Source organism: Salmo salar, chromosome ssa03 (genome assembly GCF_905237065.1).
Source record: "Salmo salar chromosome ssa03, Ssal_v3.1, whole genome shotgun sequence".
NCBI classification, from domain to species: domain Eukaryota; kingdom Metazoa; phylum Chordata; class Actinopteri; order Salmoniformes; family Salmonidae; genus Salmo; species Salmo salar.
Genome location: NC_059444.1, coordinates 5,402,215 through 5,412,214, shown reverse-complemented (window position 1 = coordinate 5,412,214; position 10,000 = coordinate 5,402,215). Strand labels below are relative to the sequence as shown.

At 46.7% G+C, this 10,000-nt stretch overlaps 1 protein-coding gene across 3 annotated transcripts in view; it reads left to right on the top strand.

The window, feature by feature from the left end:
• LOC106596771 (receptor-type tyrosine-protein phosphatase mu) overlaps nucleotides 1-10,000 on the top strand; it is a 548,750-nt gene that overhangs the window by 292,311 nt on the left and 246,439 nt on the right. For all 3 annotated transcript variants that reach the window (XM_045714448.1, XM_045714447.1, XM_045714446.1), the window contains exon 14: nucleotides 3,886-3,922. In XM_045714448.1, the coding sequence (XP_045570404.1) occupies nucleotides 3,886-3,922 (37 nt within the window). The remainder of the gene's footprint in view (nucleotides 1-3,885; nucleotides 3,923-10,000) is intronic.

Genomic DNA, 10,000 nt, shown 5'->3' with positions numbered 1-10,000 from the left:
TTAGAGACCTGGAGAAGGAGAGAGAGAACAGAGATATTAGAGACCTGGAGAAGGAGAGAAAGAACAGAGATATTAGAGACCTGTAGAAGGAGAGAGAGAACAGAGATGTTAGAGACCTGTAGAAGGAGAGAGAGAACAGAGATGTTAGAGACCTGGAGAAGGAGAGAGAGAACAGAGATATTAGAGACCTGGAGAAGGAGAGAAAGAACAGAGATATTAGAGACCTGGAGAAGGAGAGAGAGAACAGAGATGTTAGAGACCTGGAGAGCGAGAGAGAGAACAGAGGCAACGCGTGATAGAGGAAGGAGTTTACTCTCAGACGAAAGTTAGTTACTCGTTCCAAAGCTTTCTAGGGTGAATTGGAGTACCGTAATCAATTATTACAATCACGATCATTCCATCTGTACTTTGACTAACTGAATCAGGTGTATTAGTGCAAGGCTGGAACAAAAACCCTACACAGCCAGTATCTCTACAGGACTGAAGTTGAAGAACCATGTTACTGTGGTCTGGATGGTCTCAAACTATTTAGAAAGAGGAGCCCACAACAAGCCAGAAACTGTTGTCAACATGTGTCAGTGGCGGATACAGTCAGGACCCTAAGTGTGTACTGAGTGGTGTTAACATCCCATAATCAGACTGTCGCCAGGTAACTCTACTTTAGACTCACAGAAAGAAGACCATAGATTCTCCAAGCTGTAAGAATCGGGGTGTCAGGTTGGGAGTATTAAACTAGGGTATTTAATGGGGTCTCAGAGGTATGTAGTATTAAACTAGGGTATTTAATGGGGTCTCAGAGGTTGGTAGTATTAAACTAGGGTATTTAGTGGGGTCTCAGAGGTTGGTAGTGTTAAACTAGGGTATTTAGTGGGGTCTCAGAGGTTGGGAGTATTAAACTAGGGTATTTAATGGGGTCTCAGAGGTATGTAGTATTAAACTAGGGTATTTAATGGGGTCTCAGAGGTTGGGAGTATTAAACTAGGGTATTTAATGGGGTCTCAGAGGTTGGTAGTATTAAACTAGGGTATTTAATGGGGTCTCAGAGGTTGGGAGTATTAAACTAGGGTATTTAATGGGGTCTCAGAGGTTGGGAGTATTAAACTAGGGTATTTAATGGGGTCTCAGAGGTTGGTAGTGTTAAACTAGGGTATTTAATGGGGTCTCAGAGGTTGGTAGTATTAAACTAGGGTATTTAATGGGGTCTCAGAGGTTGGTAGTGTTAAACTAGGGTATTTAATGGGGTATCAGAGGTTGGGAGTATTAAACTAGGGTATTTAATGGGGTCTCAGAGGTTGGTAGTATTAAACTAGGGTATTTAATGGGGTCTCAGAGGTTGGTAGTATTAAACTAGGGTATTTAATGCAGTGTTTTTGGCAGTTCTACTCCATATCTCTTCATGTCCAACTGTCAGAGAACGCCTGATGTTTTGACTAACACAGATCAGAGGTCATAGCAACACTTCAACCATTAAGGAGTTGATGTCAAAACATGTTCATCCTCACCACTGAACTGACTGGCTAATTGATGTGTGATTCATTTGTTTAGCAGCCTTCACCGTTTCAAAGGAAATTGAGCACTTAGTGAACCAAGGTCCAACAGAAACACTGAGCTGGGGTGAATATTGAATTAATTCAATGGTCGGTGGGATCGTCTCAAACTGTTAATGTGAAATCTTTTAATGTGCTACGCCTGTTCATGAAAGAGGCCTTTGGAGCGGCTGCTAAAAAGCCACAAGGTTCAGACGTACAATACACAGACGCAGAGAGACACACACACACACACACACACACACACACACACACACACACACACACACACACACACACACACACACACACAGACAGACGCAGGCACACACACACACACACACACACGCACGCACGCGCACACACACACACACACACAGATGCAGGCACACACACACACACACACACAGACAGACGCAGACACACACACGCACACACACAGATGCAGGCACACACACACACACACACAGACAGACGCAGACACACACACGCACACACACAGACGCAGACACACAGACGCAGGCACACACACACACACACACAGACGCAGACACACACGCACACACACAGACGCAGGCACACAGACGCAGACACACAGACGCAGGCACACACACACACACACACAGACGCAGACACACACGCACACACACAGACGCAGGCACACAGACGCAGACACACACACGCACACACACAGACGCAGACACACACGCACACACACAGACGCAGGCACACAGACGCAGGCACACACACACACACACACACGCACGCACACACACACACACACACACACACACACACACACACACACACACGCACACACGCAGGCACACAGACGCAGGCACACACACACACACACACACACAGATGCAGGCACACACACACACACACACACAGACAGACGCAGACACACACACGCACACACACAGACGCAGGCACACAGACGCAGGCACACACACACACACACACACACACACACACACACACACGCACACACGCACACACACACACACACACACACACACACACACACACACACACGCGCACACACGCAGGCACACAGACGCAGGCACACACACACACACACACACACACAGATGCAGGCACACACACACACACACACACACACAGACAGACGCAGACACACACACGCACACACACAGACACACACACACACACACACACACACACACACACACACACACACACACACACACACACACACACACACACACACACACACACACACATACACATCACGAGTTGTTTTATGGCCTTCTCATCCTCTCCTCTCTCCTGTCTGTCTATGGGACGATGCTGAAGAGAGGTCTGGGTTACTGCTACAGGGCTGGGTTACTGCTACAGGGCTGGGTTACTGCTACAGGGCTGGGTGACAGCTACAGGGCTGGGTTACTGCTACAGGGCTGGGTTACTGCTACAGGGCTGGGTTACTGCTACAGGGCTGGGTGACTGCTACAGGGCTGGGTTACTGCTACAGGGCTGGGTTACTGCTACAGGGCTGGGTTACTGCTACAGGGCTGGGTGACTGCTACAGGGCTGGGTTACTGCTACAGGGCTGGGTTACTGCTACAGGGCTGGGCTGGGTTACTGCTACAGGGCTGGGTTACTGCTACAGGGCTGGGTTACTGCTACAGGTCTGGGTGACTGCTACAGGGCTGGGTTACTGCTACAGGGCTGGGTTACTGCTACAGGGCTGGGCTGGGTTACTGCTACAGGGCTGGGTTACTGCTACAGGGCTGGGTTACTGCCACAGGGCTGGGTTACTACTACAGGGCTGGGCTGGGTTACTGTTACAGGGCTGGGCTACTGCTACAGGGCTGGGTAACTGCCACAGGGCTGGGCTGGGTTACTGCTACAGGGCTGGGTTACTGCTACAGGGCTGGGTTACTGCTACAGGGCTGGGTTACTGCTACAGGGCTGGGCTGGGTGACTGCTACAGGGCTGGGTTACTGCTACAGGGCTGGGTTACTACTACAGGGCTGGGTTACTGCTACAGAGCTTGGTAACTGCTACAGGGCTGGGTTACTGCTACAGGGCTGGGTTACTGCTACAGGGCTGGGTTACTGCTACAGGGCTGGGCTGGGTTACTGCTACAGGGCTGGGTTACTGCCACAGGGCTGGGTTACTACTACAGGGCTGGGCTGGGTTACTGTTACAGGGCTTGGCTACTGCTACAGGGCTGGGTAACTGCCACAGGGCTGGGCTGGGTTACTGCTACAGGGCTGGGTTACTGCTACAGCGCTGGGTTACTGCCACAGGAATGATGTGGTGTGTGTATTATTATATGACTGCACATTAAATATCTAACTGTTATTTGTCTCTTCTTTCTCATCTGAAACAGGAGACCAAGATGGACTGTGTCCGCATCGCCACTAAAGGTAGGACCACAACAGACCTACATCTAAGTGGTTCGCTGAGGACATTGACTTAACAGGCCGATTATGCTGAAACTAGACGGTTTTACCAGGCCGATAATGTTGAAACTAGACGTGTTTAACAGGTCGATAATGCTGAAACTAGATGTGTTTACCAGGTTGATAATGCTGAAACTAGACGTGTTTACCAGGCCGATACTGCTGAAACTAGACGTGTTTAACAGGTCGATAATGCTTAAACTAGATGTGTTTACCAGGCCGATAATATTGAAACCAGATGTGTTTACTAGGCCGATAATGCTGAAACTAGACGTGTTTACCAGGCCGATAATGCTGAAACTAGACGTGTTTACCAGGCCGATAATGCTTAAACTAGATGTGTTTACCAGGCCGATAATGTTGAAACTAGACGTGTTTACCAGGCCGATAATTTTGAAACTAGACTTGTTTACCAGGCCGATAATGTTGAAACAAGACGTGTTTACCAGGCCAATAATGCTGAAAATAGATGTGTTTACCAGGCCGATAATGTTGGAACTAGATGTGTTTACCAGGCCGATAATGTTGAAACTAGATGTGTTTACCAGGCCGATAATGCTGAAACTAGACGTGTTTACCAGGCCGATAATGTTGAAACTAGACGTGTTTACCAGGCCGATAATTTTGAAACTAGACTTGTTTACCAGGCCGATAATGTTGAAACAAGACGTGTTTACCAGGCCAATAATGCTGAAACTAGACGTGTTTACCAGGCCGATAATGTTGGAACTAGATGTGTTTACCAGGCCGATAATGTTGAAACTAGACGTGTTTACCAGGCCGATAATGCTGAACTAGACGTGTTTACCAGGCCGATAATGTTGAAACTAGATGTGTTTACCAGGCCGATAATGCTGAAACTAGACGTGTTTACCAGGCCGATAATGCTGAACTAGACGTGTTTACCAGGCCGATAATGTTGAAACTAGATGTGTTTACCAGGCCGATAATGCTGCAACTAGACGTGTTTACCAGGCCGATAATGCTGCAACTAGACGTGTTTACCAGGCCGATAATGCTGAAACTCAACGTGTTTACCAGGCCGATAATGCTGAAACTAGACGTGTTTACCAGGCCGATAATGCTGAACTAGATGTGTTTACCAGGCCGATAATGCTGAACTAGATGTGTTTACCAGGCCGATAATATTGAAACCAGATGTGTTTACCAGGCCGATAATGCTGAAACTAGACGTGTTTACCAGGCCGATAATTTTGAAACTAGACTTGTTTACCAGGCTGATAATGCTGAAACGAGACGTGTTTACCAGGCCGATAATGCTTAAACGAGACGTGTTTACCAGGCCGATAATGCTTAAACTAGACGTGTTTACCAGGCCGATAATGTTGAAACTAGATGTGTTTACCAGGCCGATAATGCTGAAACTAGACTTGTTTACCAGGCCAATAATGTTGAAACAAGACGTGTTTACCAGGCTGATAATGATGAAACTAGACGTGTTTACCAGGCCGATAATGTTGAAACTAGATGTGTTTACCAGGCCGATAATGTTGAAACTAGATGTGTTTACCAGGCCGATAATGCTGCAACTAGACGTGTTTACCAGGCCGATAATGATGAAACTCAACGTGTTTACCAGGCCGATAATGCTGAACTAGACGTGTTTAGCAGGCCGATAATGCTAAAACTAGACTTGTTTAGCAGGCCGATAATGCTGAAACTAGACGAGTTTACCAGGCCAATAATGCTGAAACGCGATGTGTTTACCAGGCCAATAATGCTGAAACTAGACGTGTTTACCAGGCCAATAATGCTGAAACAAGACGTGTTTAGCGTTCTAACTTTACCTGCTCACCTTTGAGAAATAACGTCATGAGCCTGTTAAGCAGCGGTCTCCATGTAGGAACACTTCGATTCAACTATTACCCAACAGACAGAGAAAACATCTTAGTCACACCCTCACACAGCCAGTCAACAGTGTGTTCTCAAGTACTCTGGCTTTGGGAACTTTCTTATTTTGCTTGACACACACACACACACACACACACACACACACACACACACACACACACACACACACACACACACACACATGTTGTTATTCTGCTTGTGTTAGCTGCTCCAGACAGCTTAAACACTTGATCAGGAGGGGGATTGATAACGCCAAGGGGGAGGGCTGGTAACACTGCTCTGACACACACACACACACACACACACACACACACACACACACACACACACACACACACACACACACACACACACACACACACACACACACACACACACACACACACACAGCTCACGGAAGCCCTGTCACATGCATCAGCTATGCTAGACAGACACCGCTTCACAATAGATTTCCTATTGAGTGAATGGATAGTAAAAAATAAGTTCAGCCTCCTCTGGTTACTACCTGAGGGCCTGTGGTGTTGTCCTCAAGGCAGTCAGAATGCACTGGTACATGGAGTGTAGCTAACCACACAAGGTCAGACAGCTAACCACACAAGGTTCATACAGCTAACCACACAAGGTTAGACAGCTAACCACACAAGGTCAGACAGCTAACCACACGAGGTCAGATAGCTAACCACACAAGGTTGATACAGCTAACCACACAAGGTCAGACAGCTAACCACACAAGGTCAGACAGCTAACCACACAAGGTCAGACAGCTAACCACACAAGGTTGATACAGCTAACCACACAAGGTTCATACAGCTAACCACACAAGGTCAGACAGCTAACCACACAAGGTTAGACAGCTAACCACACAAGGTTGATACAGCTAACCACACAAGGTTGATACAGCTAACCACACAAGGTTGATACAGCTAACCACACAAGGTTAGACAGCTAACCACACAAGGTTGATACAGCTAACCACACAAGGTTAGACAGCTAACCACACAAGGTTGATACAGCTAACCACACGAGGTCAGACAGCTAACCACACAAGGTTAGACAGCTAACCACACAAGGTCAGACAGCTAACCACACAAGGTCAGACAGCTAACCACACGAGGTCAGACAGCTAACCACACAAGGTTCATACAGCTAACCACACAAGGTTAGACAGCTAACTACACAAGGTCAGACAGCTAACCACACGAGGTCAGACAGCTAACCACACAAGGTTCATACAGCTAACCACACAAGGTTAGACAGCTAGCCACACAAGGTTCATACAGCTAACCACACAAGGTCAGACAGCTAACCACACAAGGTCAGACAGCTAACCACACAAGGTTCATACAGCTAACCACACAAGGTTAGACAGCTAACCACACAAGGTCAGACAGCTAACCACACGAGGTCAGATAGCTAACCACACAAGGTTGATACAGCTAACCACACAAGGTCAGACAGCTAACCACACAAGGTCAGACAGCTAACCACACAAGGTCAGACAGCTAACCACACAAGGTTGATACAGCTAACCACACAAGGTTCATACAGCTAACCACACAAGGTCAGACAGCTAACCACACAAGGTTAGACAGCTAACCACACAAGGTTGATACAGCTAACCACACAAGGTTGATACAGCTAACCACACAAGGTTGATACAGCTAACCACACAAGGTTAGACAGCTAACCACACGAGGTCAGACAGCTAACCACACAAGGTTAGACAGCTAACCACACAAGGTCAGACAGCTAACCACACAAGGTCAGACAGCTAACCACACGAGGTCAGACAGCTAACCACACAAGGTTCATACAGCTAACCACACAAGGTTAGACAGCTAACTACACAAGGTCAGACAGCTAACCACACGAGGTCAGACAGCTAACCACACAAGGTTCATACAGCTAACCACACAAGGTTAGACAGCTAACCACACAAGGTTCATACAGCTAACCACACAAGGTCAGACAGCTAACCACACAAGGTCAGACAGCTAACTACACAAGGTCATACAGCTAACCACACAAGGTCAGACAGCTAACCACACAAGGTTCATACAGCTAACCACACAAGGTCAGACAGCTAACCACACAAGGTCAGACAGCTAACCACACAAGGTTGATACAGCTAACCACACAAGGTCAGACATCTAACCACACAAGGTCAGACAGCTAACCACACAAGGTCAGACAGCTAACTACACAAGGTTGATACAGCTAACTACACAAGGTCAGACAGCTAACCACACAAGGTCAGACAGCTAACCACACAAGGTCAGACAGCTAACCACACAAGGTCAGACAGCTAACTACACAAGGTTGATACAGCTAACCACACAAGGTTAGACAGCTAACCACACAAGGTTGATACAGCTAACCACACGAGGTCAGACAGCTAACCACACAAGGTTAGACAGCTAACCATAAAAGGTCAGACAGCTAACCACACAAGGTCAGACAGCTAACCACACGAGGTCAGACAGCTAACCACACAAGGTTCATACAGCTAACCACACAAGGTTAGACAGCTAACCACACAAGGTCAGACAGCTAACCACACGAGGTCAGACAGCTAACCACACAAGGTTCATACAGCTAACCACACAAGGTTAGACAGCTAACCACACAAGGTTCATACAGCTAACCACACAAGGTCAGACAGCTAACCACACAAGGTCAGACAGCTAACTACACAAGGTCATACAGCTAACCACACAAGGTCAGACAGCTAACCACACAAGGTTCATACAGCTAACCACACAAGGTCAGACAGCTAACCACACAAGGTCAGACAGCTAACCACACAAGGTCAGACAGCTAACCACACAAGGTTGATACAGCTAACCACACAAGGTCAGACATCTAACCACACAAGGTCAGACAGCTAACCACACAAGGTCAGACAGCTAACTACACAAGGTTGATACAGCTAACTACACAAGGTCAGACAGCTAACCACACAAGGTCAGACAGCTAACCACACAAGGTCAGACAGCTAACCACACAAGGTCAGACAGCTAACCACACAAGGTCAGACAGCTAACCACACAAGGTCAGACAGCTAACTACACAAGGTTGATACAGCTAACCACACAAGGTTAGACAGCTAACCACACAAGGTTCATACAGCTAACCACACAAGGTCAGACAGCTAACCACACAAGGTCAGACAGCTAACTACACAAGCTTGATACAGCTAACAACACAAGGTCAGACAGCTAACCACACAATGTTAGACAGCTAACCACACAAGGTTCATACAGCTAACCACACAAGGTCAGACAGCTAACCACACAAGGTTCATACAGCTAACCACACAAGGTCAGACAGCTAACCACACAAGGTCAGACAGCTAACTACACAAGGTTCATACAGCTAACAACACAAGGTCAGACAGCTAACCACATACGTTCAATGTATTTAGGTAAAATACAATGAATGCAGTTAGAGTAAGTGACACGTTGTTAGTGTAGAGCTGAAGGTTAGTTGATAGTGTAGAGCTGAAGGTTAGTTGATAGTGTGGAGCTGAAGATTAGTTGATGGTGTAGAGCTGAAGGTTAGTTGATAGTGTAGAGCTGAAGGTTAGTTGATAGTGTAGAGCTGAAGGTTAGTTGATAGTGTGGAGCTGAAGGTTAGTTGTTAGTGTAGAGCTGAAGGTTAGTTGATAGTGTAGAGCTGAAGGTTAGTTGATAGTGTAGAGCTGAAGGTTAGTTGATAGTGTAGAGCTGAAGGTTAGTTGATAGTTTAGAGCTGAAGGTTAGTGTAGAGCTGAAGGTTAGTTGTTAGTGTGGAGCTGAAGGTTAGTTGTTAGTTTAGAGCTGAAGGTTAGTGTAGAGCTGAAGGTTAGTTGTTAGTGTGGAGCTGAAGGTTAGTTGTTAGTGTAGAGCTGAAGGTTAGTTGTTAGTGTGGAGCTGAAGGTTAGTTGTTAGTGTAGAGCTGAAGGTTAGTTGTTAGTGTAGAGCTGAAGGTTAGTTGTTAGTGTAGAGCTGAAGGTTAGTTGTTAGTGTAGAGCTGAAGGTTAGTTGTTAGTGTAGAGCTGAAGGTTAGTTGATAGTGTAGGCTGAAGGTTAGTTGATAGTGTAGAGCTGAAGGTTAGTTGATAGTGTAGGCTGAAGGTTAGTTGATAGTGTAGAGCTGAAGGTTAGTTGTTAGTGTAGAGTTGAAGGTTAG